Here is an 18157-nt window from a genome sequence, read left to right as displayed (position 1 = left end):
GGTATGTGCCACAGGGGATGCGAGATGGGAGATGGCTGTACTTGGAGCGTTCACTAAATGGACGCAGGGGCGGACGGACAGACAAACTAGCAGACGGATGGATAGATAGACGCGCAGCCGAACAAACAGATGAACGCACGAACAGACAGACAGATGGATGGATGTACGGACTCACGGACGGACGCGTGGACAGACGGATGGACGCATGCATGGACTCACGGAAGGTTGCACGGACGGACTGACGGACGAATTGTAGTTGATGATGCTGACACGACCAATAATTGTCTTATCCAACATGTGGCTTCTAGACATGCATTCGGATGTATATCGTATGACCATATGAAACCAACCATGATCCGAGGCACATGCATTGACCTAGTATTTGCAAATTTTCCACTCCAACCTATACAGGAACCGCTTCCGCTACATTTCACGGACCGCAAAGCCATCATAGTTAGGGACATCACAAGCCACCCATCGTCTTTAGGAACAGATGAAAGTTGATTTGTATATACACACACAGTGTTTCTAATGGATTTACACGATGATCGACTAGGCGACATAAATACGGAAGATTTACGATTTACCTATGATTCCCTCCCGAGCTTCGCCCACTCGTCATTATTCACCCCGTGTACATGCTTGGATTTTTTTCTTGTATTGTATTGTAGGTCTATTTTCTGTGTTTGTCATAGACGTCGAGTGTGTCGTCCTTGTACAGTTCTCCTCGCACTCCATGCTAAGCAAGCGCTCACGATTATAGTCCTTGATATTTTTATTTCACCAAGCTTCACGTTCAGTGAGAATGAAACACCTTTCAAAACATGGTTCACCCTTCCTCCAGATTTTTTTAACGCCTAAAAATGAGTTTCTATTTTATGAAACGTTTGACCAATGAAGCTTTCGTTAGCAGTTTTTATGTTTAGTTGATGCGACTGGCTCCTGTGTCGTACAGCGCAATTTGATGGTGATTTTTTTAGATTGGTGTAGGATGTAGAAATTATCCTCAATGACTATTGTCTTTCACGGATAGCCCAACGCAGTTTTTGTCTGCCTGTATGTCTGTCTGTCTGTCGGTCTGTCTGTCTGTCTGTCTGTCTGTCTTGGCCCACATGTTCAACTCTTCAGCCATCCGGCGAATCCTTAAGCCCATGCTCAACGACCATCCATCTTGACCTGGTAGCTGCGTTCATACTTGTTAACATTGTCAATCTAAAAGCAAACATAATCCTTGAGGTGCACCATCAGTACGTAAGTATTAGGTTGTGTGCTTAGTATTTATAAAATGCATGGATACATAATTCTAAAGTGCCAGTCATTTTTACGCTGCACTGACGATGCGGTACCATAAAATAAAAAGCGGGTGTTTCCTACGCTTCACTAAAACGACATGTTGCTGCCACCTACAATTAGTTTTTGATTGTTAAAAGCTTACGTTTGCTCACTATATTGATAGTTGGTGCCATGTCTCGTGCAGCATTCGTCAATCTCCTCACGCAGAACGGCCAAAAAAACGTATTCTTTGTCTCTGGACAGAAGACTGTCGTCTTTCTAAGTCATTCGCAGAAAAGCACGCAGGAAACAGGCCAATTAGAGGGGCGAAGATCCTTAAAGCGTGGGTCTGTCCGTCCCTTGTATGGCGCGTGTCATATGGCGCGTGTCATTAGTTGAAGGTAGTAGTTCGGCTATGTACACTAGGCGGACTGTTGTAATAAAATTCGCTCGCTGTTCGCGTGCGCTCGGAGTCATCAGATGGTGGTGTTGGTGAGTGGTTAGAACAGGAAGAAGGCACCTAATTTCTGCAGGCCGGTAGGTAGCACGAACTAAATACGGTAGATTCAAGATTTACCGAGGATTCCCTCCGGAGCTTCGCCCACTCATCATTATTCATCTCGTGGATATGCTGTGATTTCTTTCAACTGCATATGACTCAGAGCAATATATTCGATTTTGCAAAGTAACCTCAGAGTGAAATTAAAGATACCTTTGGAGCACTTATTCCTTGCATGATATGCATACTTTTATTGAATTCGAAGTAATAAACAAATATATTTATTCATAATTGGCGGTTATTTGGCGTTAGACTCTATCCTGATGTGCGAATATATTTGTAAAATCCTTGTATATCCCCTGAAAAATGAAGACATTGTCAGTAAGAAAAGAAAATATTGCAGTAGCTATAGTCTTCATACCTGTAGAACTAATGGTTTACCAACGTTATTTCGTACGTGTTGCTGAATTACATCTTAGTTTTCTCTAAACTTTGGCATTGTGTGCGCTCAGCTTAGACATTAGCGTCCTGCCCCGCCGCGGTGGTCTAGTGGCTAAGGTACTCGGCTGCTGACCTGCAGGGCGCGGGTTCGAATCCCGGCTGCGGCGGCTGCATTTCCGATGGAGGCGGAAATGTTGTAGGCCCGTGTGCTCAGATTTGGGTACACGTTAAAGAACCCCAGGTGTCTAAATTTCCGGAGCCCTCCACTACGGCGTCTCTCATAATCATATAGTGGTTTTGGGACGTTAAACCCCACATATCAATCAATCGATACATTAGCTTCATTGTTTTATAAAAAAATATACTTGTGATCGTGAATTCATTGCTACATATGTAATGCAAAAACATGTAACATGGGACTTTCAATCATACTTTCAATAACGTAATACGTTGTGCATGTAATGGTGCCTTTGGCATGCTTCACAGCAATCGCAGTTTAAACGCAAAAGCTAAGACATGACTACGATTGCAGTGAATGAAAGTGATGCAACACTCAAGCAAATTTCATTTTTCGCAAGGTGTTATCAGCCTGCTCAGCCCTTTTATGAGAGCAAGCGCCCCACCGCACCTGGCTTGTCAAAGTACGCAGATTCTGTCGGGCCCCGTAAACGCTGATGTGCTTTTCGAACGATATAGGTAACCGGTGCGTTTTAAATGCAAATCAGTTCTTTGCAGACAAATGAAATTTGGGTGATCTATCTATCTATCTATCTATCTATCTATCTATCTATCTATCTATCTATCTATCTATCTGTCTGTCCATCTGTCTATCTATCTATCTGTCTGTCCATCAGTCTTTCCGCCTGCCTGCCTGCCTGCCTGCCTGTCGATCTGTCTGTCTGTCTGTCTGTCTGTCTGTCTGTCTGTCTGTCTGTCTGTCTGTCTGTCTGTCTGTCTGTCTGTCATGTGAACCCTCTCGTAGTATGCCTAAATTGACAGTGCCCACTAGACTACGCATGAGGGAACATAAGTGTGTGCCGAAAGAGATTACCAGGTCATTAGACAAATAAAATGGGACAGATCCCATTTATTATGAAAATATATGTTATGCAAAGCGTGTGACTGTGGCGCAACTGCGGTGACTGTGGTGTAAACGTTTATCGAGCGAAACGTTACAAAACGACGCTCAAGATATGTACAAATGCAGTATGCACAGAGAGATGTAGGACATCTGCTTATGTCTACACAATAGCGTTAAAGAGGTCGTTTCGCTGATATTTCTGGCTTTGGCGTCAGTGTCGAGCCAGCGTTGTTGGTTGAGACCGCAATTTTATCATCTTGTGCGCAACCGAGAAATGAAGCAATATGTAATGTAAATCATTTAAATATTCTTTGTCCAAGTGAAGATCGCACTCCGCTGGTTTGCATGGCAAGCAGGTGTTCCATCACAAAGCCCTGCGTTCGTTTGGAATTACAGTGAAAATAACCTACTCTGCTAGGAAATGCAGTGAGGATAAGATTCCTGCTTTACTAACACACGCGCCCTGCATACAGGATTCACATTACAACATGTAGTATTGCTGTAACATTGCGTGGTACAAGTGTACACTGCCATCGGGCGTCACTACGCGTGATTATCATAACAGCTTCATATTTTAAAGCCAGCCACACGTTACGAAAGGTAGACACGTTCTCGCATGTACCCTTAAGTCCACCTAATCGGAACATAACAAGTACTGAAAGATTTTTTGTGCTTGACTCCCACAACGCATGAGATATGACATTAAATACTTCTCTTCTTTATTATCAAAGCCTTTGCCCGCCATAAAAAACGTACGATGCCTTGAGTGATTACGCTTACGCTAGTACTTAACTTGGAGCCTCAGGCGATGCTACTACCAACAGCGAAATTGCACCTCAAGTTTTTATGAAGTTATTTCCGCAATAAAAATTGGCATTCACAAAACAAAAATGAGCGTACTTAATTAAATAACGCTGTTGATTAAAAGCTGATTTTCCTTACCACAGCTGCATAAGCACTCTGTTATAGCATCTTTGCAGATAGGCATCTCAGATTTCGAGCAATGCATCTTCGAAGCTCTCAGACAATTTTCTTTATGTGGTACTAGAATTGAAGAAAAGTAATTAGCCCACGTGGTAAAACTGATACTTCGGCATTACGGTGCCCTCTTTTTGCTATTTATTCTGCAGTACTGTATAAATCTGCTAATTTGTGCAAACGGAAGTGTTCAGACATGGGTGGAGGTATGTTTTATGAGTTCTCTTTAGACTATTTCTGGCACGGTAACTTGTAAACTTGCTTAAGGCCTAGCGCGCAGTCGATTCGCAATAGAATAATGAGGATAACTTATGGGACATTTTATTTCTAATTTGTTTTCGTTAAGTGCTGAGGTAACCAATAATAAACACCATGCTAAATTTGCTATCCCGGATTTTTAAAGTTAGGTCGTGGAGAGATACGTTTCTAATATGTAACATAAATATAAGTATTTGCCCTTTCGGCGCTGCTTGATGTCATTTATTTAACAAACTCAAAAAACCTGATTGAACCAAGCGTGCTAAATGGTGCAGTTTTATGTAGTTCAAAGAATTTGAAATCTTCAGAGATTCCTATGTAGGGATACATCGAATGCTTGCAATAATTATCACAATTCCCCAGGAAATTGCTAGTAATTAATCGAGGAAAAGAGCGTAGACACTTGAAGTGTTTATGAAAAAAAACTGATGATATTCATATTACTTTAAGAATAATTATTGTATTTGGCTTAATACATGCAAAACTCATTCGTGCTAAAGGAAATCTAGCTATTGTCTCAGAAAGCATTGCATGATAGAGTCGTTAGACAACTTAAAAGTTTGAGGGGTCTTGACTGTAATATATATCAGTTTTACTGTGAAGAGTACTTACACAGATCATATTTTTAGAGGGTGTAAGGAGATGGCAACCGCGAAAGGTGGCCTTGAATCACAATACATCATGTGTGAACAAAGCCCACGGGACGATAGAGAAAATTATCTGTAAGCAATGCTGACAAACTAATAAAGCTTGTGCTGGCTAGTGTTTTTTTAAATGACCTCAATCAGGAGTATATTCAGAATATACTGTTGAAAAAGTGTTTGATTAAAAGAATACAGTGTAAGTTGGTTCAACGCACTGAAGTTTTCATCTGTAAAATGTAGCACATGATATGTGTCGGACAAGTTCTCTAAAAGTTTGCGTCATCAATAAGGAGGCCATTCTACCAAAGTGTATGATGCAAGTTGATCGCCTCTGTTTTTTTTAGAACACAGTCGTCACAAATACTGGCTCTCTGCAATAAACGAAAAGCGTCGCATATATCAGAGTAGCACGCATATTCTATTACGTAGAAAAGCTGTTGCAGGAAATGATTATATGGGAGGGTCAGCGAAGATTGGTGGGGTTGGTTGGTTGCTCCTCAGTATCCTGGAAAAAACCCAACATGTTGAATCGGGTGGGTTAGGGAAGCGTAGGAAATAAAGTTCTAAACAGTATTATGAAAGAGAATCATAGACGAATGAACAAAAATTATAAGTTTCATCGCGGAAGGGAACAATCGAATCAAATGGGAAAACACTGAATTTGTACGAAGTAACGCGTCGAGGTAACTGCATTAGTATCCAAGAGTTGTAGATTGGTCTAATTGGTTGTTCATAACTAGACCTAAAGTGTGAATTGAGGAATAGGGTTAAAGGAACATGTAAGGACGGGCGCTAAACTTCAACTCAGCCTATTTCGCGTATTCAACAACACAATTTCGTTAGGAAGCACCTGTTGGTGTTGCTTATCATTTCGGCGCAAAAATGAACGATGAGAATACATTACGTACAAAGGTATGAACCGTATGCTCATCCCTGTTAAGATAAGCCTGACGCGATCACTCGTGGTTTCTCATAGTAGAAAGTTTCCACAGAAGTCATGCAGCCTCTACTCTCTCCTTTCCATAAACCTTTCAGGCGATGTAGGAGTTCTTCACGTTTTCTCACCGCATGAGCTGCACTCGTTGGCTGCCCCAAGATTCTTCCCCTTTATCATAAAACATACGACGCGTCTGTTGATAATATAGCTCTTGAAATTTAACCAGAACCACATGACGATAGCTATGATGAAACTTAGCTTCCCGTGCCCGTTCAAATCATAAAACTGGTGTAAAAAAATTGGCAGATCCCACGTACAGCGGAAATCGATGATATGCGAAGCAAGAATAAGAAATGCTGATATGTCACTTTAAAATCAGCACAACATTACGAGGTGGAGGTAAATGAAGCCCCATATGACTTCCATGTCATGATTATCATGTTTAGATGTGTGGTTTATTTTCGTCATCTATTCACGTCACGCGATAGCAAATTTAGAATATGTGGAGAAGGCGAAATAGCCGCGAGCACGCAATTAGCGTGGTATGTTGTCATGTTCTTACATAATACGCGTGTCAGCATTATCATGTTTGCACCAGCCATATATTTTGTCATTCATTCACGTCACGTAACACCAAATTTGGTATATGTGGAGCTAGCAAAATGGCCACGAGTGCATCATGATGAGCCAGAAATACTCCAATGTAGCGTTAAGGCACGCGCACGCTGGGCACAGCGACGCTACGTTAGCAAAACGAGAGCCCTATATAGTCTGACGCCAAGCGCGACCAGCGTTCATCGTTGCGGCCCGTTGGCAATCGGCGCGAAATTCATGCCGATGCGTTACCCCGACAACACTGCGTCTCCCTTTTTACGTGACAGAGGGACGCCGCACGCGCTGAAACACGCATGCGTCAAAGCAACGCAGCGCGGCGCGCGCCTGCTGGTATATGACAGGACCGGTGCCTGGCGTGGCAACGCCAGCGTGACGCGACAAAATGAACGCCGGCGAGCACGCGTACCACGTCACGTCGAAATATATTAGGGCCTTGACTGTGGCATGTAGACATGGTCTCACATGACACGCATCTCATGATTATCATGCTTGCACCACTCACATACGTTCGTCATTCATTGACGTCACGTAATACCAAATTTGGCATATGTGAAGCTAGCGAAACAGCCGCGAGCGCATCATGAGTGTGACATGTAGCCACGTTGTAACATGACAGGCATGTCTTGATCATGTTTGGATGCGTCTCTCATAACCATAAGGTGGTTTTGGGACGTTAAACCCGACATAATATTAATCATGTTTGGATGTGTCATTTTCCTATGTCGCCCGTTCGCGTCGCTTAATACCGAGTTTGGCACATGTGAAGCTACCGAAACGGCCGCGAGTGTGTCATGAGCGTGGCATGTAGTCATGTTGTTACAAGACACACATCTAATGATTAACATGTTTGCACCAGCCGCATACCTTTGTCAACCATTCACGTAACGCAATACCAAATTTGGTATATGTGACGCTAGCGAGATGGCCGCGAGCACGTTATCAGCGTGTCATGTAGTCATCCATGTAATTACATGTCACACATGTTATGATTTTCATTCTAGGGTCTCTCACTTGTGTTCGCCATGCAATCATGTCATACCATACCAGTTTTGCAACATGCCATGTGAACAAAACCACCACAAGAACTGCTCGACCATGAAACGTGAATCATGGCATTCATGACATGCATGTCGTTGCTTTCATGTCATGACCAGTCAAATATGTTTTTCATACAGTCGTGTTGTGCCATACCAACTTTTTCATCGATACCATCATTGAAACGGTCAGGAGAGCTAGAAGTCATAGGCGGCCAGATAGATAGATAGATAGATAGAAAGATAGATAGATAGATAGATACATAGATAGATAGATAGATAGATAGATAGATAGATAGATAGATAGATAGATAGATAGATAGATAGATAGATAGATAGATAGATAGATAGATAGATAGATAGATAGATACGCTCAAAGGGTCCGATGTTCGATAATACATGCTTTGCATTGAAAACTACTCATGCAAACAACCAGCCATGGAAGCGCAGAAGTTTATGTTCGTTGCTGGTGAGCTCACGGGGTGTCGTAAATTGTCCGCTTGATTTGTAGTTGGCACGATTAGAGGTGTTTCGTCAAAATGAATTCACTCGACCAGCCTGCGCAATAAAGTTGTTTCATTAAAGGAATTTCGCTTGAATTCTAGATAGACCATGTGGTGAAAATATGCAGCTGCAAATGAAATGCGTGTTCTGTATGTTATTGGAAAGGTAAATGTAAATGGTAGCGAAGCTTGCAAAGAATCCTATGGCAAAAAACGGCAGTCCTTCAGCTGCTCAAGGGCTCTAGCGCCATCTGAAGGAGGAGGGAACACTAGATTCAAAAAAGAAGAATACCTCCATAAGAACCGAGACCTTTCCCGGCAGAAGGTCTTGGCATACATAAGGACACAAGAACCAAAGAACACTCCTCAGGAAGATCCACTCATACTACTGACTGAAAATAGCATTCCTCTACATACCAAAGAAGAAATTTAACAACACATAACTACACATTTTGAAAACATGCAAACCAATCGAGTACATCTATCACTCCAGATCAGCAATAGGAAGAAGGACAAGGCCAGTAAATCTGGAGACGAAAAACTGACGGGCCCAATTTCTCAACTAGAAATAAAAAGACGCATAAATGATCTCAATAATCAGACGGCAACAGGACTAGTTGATATACCCAAAGAATTCCTGAAAGCATTCAAAGCAGAGGCAAAGGAAGCGCTACGCGGCTGCCACAATGATATTCTGGCAAGCAAAAAAATACCGAAAACTTAGAAAGAAAGTCGGGTAAAGAAGATCCACAAGGAAAAAGAAAAAGAAACAAGTGACATTGGGGCTTATCGTCCCATAACAATATTGAGTAACACTCTAAAACTCTTCAATACAGAATTTTCCACAGAATTACTGTAGAAAAACTTTAATCTTATCAGAGTCACAAAATGGCTTTCGCCCAAACCGATCGACAAGTGACCATATTTTTACCCTAACCCAGGCAAAAGAAATGAAAAAACAGGAAAAAATCTGAACTTTACCTGGCATACTTGAATTTACAACAAGCTTATGACTCAGTGCCGCACTCACGACTGTGGGAGAAGCTAGAAAAATTAAAATCGAGGAAGACTTCATCAAATTACTGCAAGCACTATATGCAGAGTGTACAGCAGTGTATGAACTGGGAATATTCATATCTAGACACGCGAAACGGAATATTGGACTCAAACAAGGGAGCCCACTGTCGCCAACACTATTCAATATTTACATTAACAGCCTACTAGAACAAATCAATACACAAGGATCGGGGCTACGTCTCTTCAGCATAACAACTGAGCGCCAAAAAATATACACAAAATTTTCATGCTTGGCATTCTCTGATGGCAAAGTATTAATAACCGAATCCCAAGCGGACCTGTAGCACCTTCTCGACATCTGTTCTCGCGTTGCCCACGAAGATTGCCTCAAATTTAACAGTGACAAAACACAATGGATGGGCATAAACAGTGCTAACAAAGACACAACATTCACCATCCAAGGCAACGCCATCAAGAGAACAGCAACATACAGATACTTAGGCATAACAAGATAAGACCAAAAAATTATTTTGACAAACACCAAAAAATGCTACTAAAACAATCCACGGCATTCCTACAACCCCTACAGGGTAGGACGCACACTGCACACTTTGGAAGGCCCTTGCTGTGCCTGCAATAACCTACGCAGGGGACACACTGGTATACTCTACTCAAACTGTGCGATGTTTGGGCCATCACCAAAATGAGCTTGGGCGCTGGCTACTGGGAGGCAGCTTTGCTACAGAAAACGCAGCAGTAACAGGGGAGTTAGCCTGGTCAACTTTCGTAGCACGTGAAGCAATGTCAACAATACAGTATGCGGGCCAGCTAAAGTTCCCACCAGATGCAAATGACAGCCAGCGCATGTACCTGCACCTTCGATATCGGGGAATAAAAACACAGTGGATGAAATGACTGGCTTCCCTGGAAATTAAATTCAGCCGTAACGCGAAACTAGAAGAAGCAAAATCGGAACGAGAATAATGTCAAATGAAAAAAAAAACACTATCATCGAAGTCAGCACAGAGAGGTGGCACACGTGGGCGGCAATGAAACGGAGCATGCAGTTATACCTCAAATACAAGCTGGCTCCAGGCGGTGAGCCAATTTACAGGGGCGACCGAAAAAACGCCCTCCTGTTCCAAGCCGGGACGGGGTCTCTGACAACGTAGCAGTGGCGTTGGGAACTGTTCGACGCAGACCCGTCGTGCCACCTATGCGGAGCCATGGAGGAAACCATGCGACATATCATAGTGGACTGCCCGCGACTCGGAGCAAGGGAGGCCCCCAAGCTAAGTCTGGCGGAATATCTGGGTCTCTCAGAGGATTCCGTCGACATCCGTGTCAAGCACACCGAGAGCGCCAAGCCACGCCTAAAACTCTGGGAAGGACTGTGCTGGCAGGTGGACAACTACTTCGACAGAGTCCAGCGCAGCAACGACGCCACAGAACAACTACACGACGCCGACACAACTGGATAGACTTCGCTTGACTTGGCCGGGGCACGTTTTATGTGGTGGTGAAACTGACAATTTACAACCAGTACAGTGTCTAGAAAAATACTACCTAGTGAGCTGAGCGCGGGCGAGGAGATTGCTCTGTCGCTGATGACTACCGATGGGGCCCGCTTGGTGCGTTGCAGCGCGGGTGGGTGCTGCGGCGCGAGTGGGTGCATCTGCCTTCAATCCGCGCGCTCCGCAAGCGCTGCGAAGCTTTCAGTAGGCCGAGTCGCGCGAGGTCAATTTTCAATCTTTTTCGTATTTTCGGAGAGTTCTTTACAAAACGCTTTATTGTACAATACCTACGGGACTGCTTTCACAGTACTCGTATTTTGCGATATCAAATGAAGATAATGTCGTAACATATACCTCACCGTTGGCTGCCGCCCACAAAACACACACGCAAACACCACACACACACACGCACGCACACACACACACACACGCACACACAAGCACACGTGTGCACTCACAAGCACACGTGTGAACTCACAAGCACACTCACACACACACACAAACACACACACACACACACACACACTTCTTAGGTACAAGATGTGTTGGGTAATTTGCGAACACTGTAGGGACAGCATCGGGCTTCAGGCACGGCTTCTCTCGGGCGATTTCATTCACGACACCGTTCACTGAAATCTGAAAAAATCGTTCGATGCAGTCACTCTCAAAATGTGTTCGCAAACGAGAGCCTTCGGTGTCAGCCTTCTGTTTGCCCTCTTGATCCTGCTTTCCCATTTTGCAAGCCGTGCTGGGACTGTGGGTGTGGTGAACAAAGATACCCTTTCCTCGTTCAACCGATAACCACTTCGACACAGAGGCACAAAACATGTCGTTTCTTTGCATTGCCCCTTAGCCTATAACATATGAGTATGTTGCTGCTTACATCTGGCAAAATCGAACTTCACAATACGACAGATAACAGCTGTCAAACACTTATCTTCCTCGTAGCGAGGCTCCGGCAGCAAATGGATGAGAAAACTTCTTCGCACAATCAGGCACCCACCCGACTCGCAGCGCCGGTCGCGGCAACTGAGCGCAGTCATCACTTGTCGGACCACCCTCCCTCGTACAAAATGCGCGCGCTCAGCACGCTAGGTAGTATTTCTCTCGACACTGTACTACCAGACTCTTTTTTTCTTCCAAACTGTGCAGTTGAAAACGTGTGTGTGTGCTCGCGTGAAGTGCGTGTGGAGTACGAAGTTTTGGCTGGTGGCACTGTGAGCGCCTGCCTAGTGATGTGTGTGTGTGCGTGTGTGTGTGTATGGGTGCGCGTTGGAGCGCATAACATTTGTCCTGTGGCGCTGCATGCACGTGCCCTGTGCCAAAAGGAATTAAGACCACCTACTTACTTACTTACTTACTTACTTACTTACTTACTTACTTCCGGCGGAACAAATATTAACGAGAAGTGACGCAATAGTTTGTTAACAAGTGACCTCAATTTGTGTGCACTAGCACGAAATTTAATCTGGAATTACTTTTCATAGGCCCCTGATCGCTAACGGCTCGCGCTAAGGTGATTGCCGGTGAGTCATCCACGAGTGCGCTTTAAGTCGACGCCTTCTAATATAATGTGGACTCATTACTGACTAGTGATGTTTCATTGTACTACCGTTCATGTCGCCTCAATTTTACAACAAAATTCATTCTTTGAACTTTTATTTGCCGTTTGTCGCATGTTTCACCGATGAATTAAAGCCACCAACAGCGTAGGAGCGTATACAAGTGATATCTCCTGCATTGACTGACAAGTGGGTTTTAATGCCCAAAAATCACCATATGATTATAAGAGACGCCGTAGTGGAAGGCTCCGGAAATTTTGACCACATGGGGTTCTTTAACGTGCACCCAAATCTGAGCACACGGGTCGACAACATTTCTGCCTCCATCGGAAATGCTGCCGCCGCAGCCGGGATGATATCTCCGGCATAGCTTACTTGTTTCACACATACGTAGGTTCTGTACCATACACAATGCTTGTGATTTTCTTATTTAAGAGGAAGAAATGAGGCCTAGTCACGCCAAAATGTTAACACTTTAATTTTATTCAATGGTTGCAATAACTCAAATGTATTACACGCACTAAATGGCAATACAATAAAAACATCGGTGGAAACTCTCTGTGTTACGTCTTCCTTTTTTGCATTATGCTCCGATACATTACCGGTACGTATGCGAATAAACTATGTGAATTGTACCGTGATAGATAACTTGGCAATCTGCTCACCGATAACGCAAATAGTAGACAGTGCATGCTCAAGAAGGAAACTGGGCTGTGGGATTATTGATGGATGAAAGTCCAGCGAGCAGTGCATTGCAAACCATTGTGCTTCTCTCTTATCTAGAAGACCTGGGTCGCCAGGCATACGTTTGTTTCTGCTGCATCCTTCCACAGCACGTCGCTCCTGCAGCAACCGACGAAACCAGCCAGCATTAAATGTAATTCGCATCGTTCCGCTGCCCGTTGGACACTGCACTGAAGACGCTCACCAAGGATGAAACGCACCTAACAATTTCGCGTACAACAGAGTACGAAAGCAGGCGCAAAACACTAAAACACGGGAGGGGGTGTGTCTTCACAGACGAATGTTGCGAGCGAGCCTTGCCCTGTGTACACATGTAGTGCAAGGGCTGCACTGAGTAATAAGAGCATTTGCAGAGGACGCTAGAAAAAGGATTTTTCGTAATATAAAAACCATCATAAATTGTTTGCTCATTACACCTAAGTTATATTCCTGGGGAAAAGAAATCTCATTTGTAAACTGATTGCTTGGACTCTAAATAAAATTTTGTTCATAACTATTAGTGTTTGTTCGCTCTACACGTAGTCGCACTTCAGTCGCAGCTCCCATAACTCCTCATGCTGATATCGTTGGTAATAGATTTTGAACCACTTTTTGACCGAGCCTTCGCGACAATTTAAATAGCCCTTGCTATTGGCCAATCGAAGATATCAGTTGCTGACGTTCGCTTGCATATGCTGGACAGTCGCAAAATATATTTTCGAGCATTTCTGGCAACCGACAGTGACCACAATTGGGACCTGTGTCATTACAGCCAATCAAGTGGGTGTAACGTCTCGTGTAAGCCACACCGAGGCGATTGCGGTGGATAATGCATGAGATGCTTTGCTTTAACTTGTGAGGCATACGGAACTTCACTTCCGGGTTCCATTTGTGCAGCCGCTTGTATTCGTGTTCTGGTTTCTGCCAGTGCTCTAAGATGGAGTTGCGCATTACGCGTCGAAGTATGATGTTAGTTTCTTGTCGGGAAAATGCGATGCACTCTTCCGGGGCACTATTTAAAGCTCTCTTAGCTTCAGCGTCCACCTCTTCCTTGCCCATTATGCCACAATGAGCAGGTATCCATTGAAATGTTACATGATGTCCATTTTTTGTCGCAATGCCAAGGAGCTCTTCTATTTAAATCAATAAAGTATGATATGGACCTTGTGTCAAGAAGCCATCGATAGTTTGAAGATCGGCTTTGACATCGCACAGTATCGTCCATATATTAGTCGACCATTATTCGATGAGGTTGTGTTAGGTCCTTGGCCTCAGGCCAGCAGTACACATGTGGTTATACGAGCCGTCATCACTTTTATAGAAGCCACTGGACTGGATGCACGTCTGTAGAGTTACCTCGCCTAATAAGAACATATTATCTCTCTACCTTACCATCGTCATTCATCGCTCTTTCACTCCCCAGTCACCCTTCCTCAATGTAGAGTAGCAGACCAGAGCAAACTATAGCTCAGGCCGACCTCTCAACCTTTCTGTAAATAAATTTTCTCTAATTCTTGCTATTGGTATAAACGCAATCACCCGAGCATCCGGTGCAGGCAATGTGGTTTCGGCAAGGGCCTCGCTTCACTGAATGTACCATTGCTGCACTCACGGAGTCCTCCCAAGTGTGTGCTGGCAGTTGTTTACACGACCCTCTCACATGCCCGAGTTTCTGTATGAATTTCAATTGATACAAGTCTCCAAAGGAAGTGCCAATAGGTTTCTTGGCATCTTGTCAAGAAAGCAGCAATTCAATTTTCGGTGTTCCTTGCTGAATTGCCGCTACATTCACCTTCACCTAAATTTCGAGAAAATGTTGAAATTAAGCACCCATAGCAAGTGCTCTGTCTTCAGTATTAAGTAGAACGTATTCACACACTTCCAATTAATAAAAAAAAGCCTGGGTGCCCACGACTAGTTATGACACTTGCCTCGTCTCCATGAGGGTTCAGGTCCTAACTACATCTCACCAAAAATATTTCTATGGTTTTATTTATTTATTCTCCTGACTATCGAATACCAACGCCGCCGAAAGGCTGCATAAGTTTGACTAAGGTAGCTTCGCTGTAAATTAGCTCTCATGTAAACTTCCTTTGTAATTACAAGCCAAAATGCAAAATACTTACTGCAACCTCGGAAATAGATTTTGCCATAGTGCATCGTACACAGCCGTTTATCTCCAAAATTACAAGACGTCAGACTCCCGCAGCGTGGTTTTACTGGGAGGAGAAGGCAAGAATACCATGAAAAGGCGTATAGTTATAAGTGTACCATGGTATTTCATGTGCTAAACAATGATTATATTATCTCTCTCTGCGACAGCATTGAAACTGCGAGCAATCATCGCACCCGATCATTGCAAAAGAAACACGGTAGGTCCGAAAACAAATATAATAATTCAGTACCTTTACTACAAGCTGCTGATAGCAAACATATACCTCTACAATGGCAGCTGTCCTTATTCTCCCCATAGGCTGCTTCTTCCCATAGTTCAAAGACACAGGACGCATGTCTCAGGCATAAGAAGTACTAAAACACGAAAGTATAAACACGAAATTCGGTAAAAATAAATACATAAACTCACTGGAGTGGTATACCAACTATTCCAGAAGAGGTATTCTTTATAATTCACTACAAACAAAATTAACGCACTTACTTGGAGATTTCAATGACAAAGAGTGGACAATCAGAACAGCAATTATCCATTGGTAAGCAATCATTCCTGCAAAGAAGAGGCATAGATAACTGCTTGACTGGGTACTTATATCATAACTGAAGACAATTTTAAGTACACGTTGATAACGTACAAATTGCATCTTCTGTTGGCAGGTTAATAAATCATGCCTCTAAACGTAGGGGCACTGTTCATCATTGCCTTTGTCTGGCAAAGGTGCCAGACAAATTTGTCTGGCACCTTTTGTTTTGCAAGAAAATTTGTCTGCAAGACCATTTGTCTTGCAAGAGGTGCAAATTTGTCTGGCAAAGACAAATTTCGAAATCTCCTCCAAAATAAAAACAAATATTAGGATTGCGTAAAACACGCACAAACCTCGCAATGTAAGCAGCCCTCAATAAACGGCGAATTACCTGCCACGCCCTAAACTTGTAATCGGTTTGCTAAGTTGTAGAATTCCTACTGTTGTTTGCTATGTGTTCTTTTATAGAACCGCACACTTTTTTATGCTTTCGTAGATGATTATGTGGATAGTGATAGTAATGATGAGTTACGGTGGAACCAATTTTACTGATTATGAAACGAAAAACATATCTTTGATTGTCTACGAAGCTCGGAGTCGACGTGGCACTTGATAGTGTGTTTTTCAGAGGAAATTTCAAGCGTGGCCGTAGCGATTTGCTAGAATAAATGAGTGGCACACAAAATGCGTGTACCAGATTCCAGCTAGAAACCATCCGTTCTTCTCACTTCGCACTCAATGACGGTGACTGGTCTAAGCGTACAACATTGCGAGCAATATAAAATATGTTAGTTCATAGCATATTCTGTAAAAACAAGCACGGAGCTAAAAACATCAAAAGGGTTATATGCATTGCAAATAAAAGTATTTTTTGTCTGAGAGCAGCAGCCTATATTTGTTTTCAGTTCAATTGTTCAGCTTCATCATACCAATTTTAAAGCTGAAGAACATATTCATGCAGAATAGCAGTCAGACTAACAAAGTTTTAAATTAGTGACATTTCTAAAATAGCCGAAACACTGTGTAGTTTTGAGAAAATACAAATTTACGGCGCCTAAATTCAACTGAAGTGGCGTTTAAGACGTGCGGCGATGGCGTAGTGGTTAGAGCATCCGCCTCGCATGCAAAAGGTCCGTGGTTCAAATCCCGGTGCCACGCAGTTTCCAACCGGATAAAACACTAACTCCACGTGCTTATGGAACTGCATTAAGAGGCCTGGGGTGCGGCCTCACCGGTGACCACCACCGGGAATGCACTCCCTCACCAGAGAAGGATTGGCCACCCTGGTGCAGTATGTGGCCACTACCTCCCACATGCATACGTCAAATAACTCATGGCCCTCAGTCCCTAAGCAGCTGCAAAGCAATTGACCACGGCGGCGGTCAGATCTGCAACGCAGCAGAGGTGGTAAGAATAAGCACAGGACCGGGTTAACTGGCGGAACATGGGAGAAGCCTTTGTCCTGCAGTGGACGTAGTCATGCTGATGATGATGCCGTTTAAGAATATTACCACTTCTATGTTACTGCTAAATCAACAATATTCATCAGGAATACGACTAATGCTCACTCCGACACCCGCATACTGCAAGCGATTGTTATGAAGGAGATGGGGTTCTCGGAATCACGGACTTGAACCAAGACGCGTTACAAATCAGTGTAAGATACTTTGTCATAATATGTTTAACTGCTGTTTTAGAATGAATTAAACAGCCTTATTTTCATTTCTCACGCGCATGGAGCTTTGACGTTACTCAACTTTGAATATAAACATACTACTATGCTATGTACACTAAGCAGTTTCTTGTGTTATCACTTGAAATGCTCCGTTTAGCATAAGTACCACTGTCGGCGTCAGTGTAGTTGGTTGTGAGCAAACTTTTGGGGTACAAACAAATAAATAGTAAATATATTTAGTTTGAGTACGAATTGTATAGAGTTCTTCTGCATAATGACCAGTTGCTTTATTCCAGAGCCGTGCCATTGTTGCAGACTACTTCTTAAATTTTTCCTATACCAACAGTATGTAGCACCACGAGCTTAAAAAGAACTTTGACATTTTTTTTATATTGACCGATCCCAATAAGATATTAGGCATCTTTTTTTTGGGTACAGTGATGGACGGATGGTGAACCCTAATTTATAATACTGAGAGATGATTAGAGTAGCCAAACTAGACAAACATCCGTCAATCAGTTTAATTGAACTTTGTTTAGAAGACAAGTAATAAAAACAACTCATAAAAACACAACTGTGGTTGCAGCGCTTGGTACCGAATTTTATAAACATAAGAAACGTACACCTACGATAAAGCAATCAAGTCGGGTTAACGCCACATTTAGCTAAGTTCCATCCACTAAAGCTGATTTAGGTAGCTATATCCAA

At 43.1% G+C, this 18157-nt stretch overlaps 1 protein-coding gene across 2 annotated transcripts in view; it reads right to left on the bottom strand.

Moving 5' to 3' along the window:
* Positions 1-1995: 1995 nt before the first annotated feature.
* LOC142765005 (uncharacterized) overlaps positions 1996-18157 on the bottom strand; it is a 53430-nt gene continuing 37268 nt past the window's right edge. Inside the window, exons 5-8 of one of the 2 annotated variants that reach the window (XM_075865552.1) lie at positions 15735-15800; positions 15205-15297; positions 4236-4337; positions 2065-2130 (exon numbers count right to left, since the gene is read on the bottom strand). In XM_075865552.1, the coding sequence (XP_075721667.1) occupies positions 2087-2130; positions 4236-4337; positions 15205-15297; positions 15735-15800 (305 nt within the window). In that variant the 3' untranslated portion in view covers positions 2065-2086. Of the gene's footprint in view, positions 2131-4235; positions 4338-15204; positions 15298-15734; positions 15801-18157 lie in introns of both variants that reach the window. The other variant, XM_075865553.1, reaches the window with a different exon arrangement.

Source organism: Rhipicephalus microplus, chromosome 6 (genome assembly GCF_043290135.1).
Source record: "Rhipicephalus microplus isolate Deutch F79 chromosome 6, USDA_Rmic, whole genome shotgun sequence".
Classification (NCBI taxonomy): Eukaryota; Metazoa; Arthropoda; class Arachnida; order Ixodida; family Ixodidae; genus Rhipicephalus; species Rhipicephalus microplus.
The sequence above is the reverse complement of the archived record's forward strand: the minus strand, read 5'-3'. Positions and strand labels throughout refer to the sequence as shown.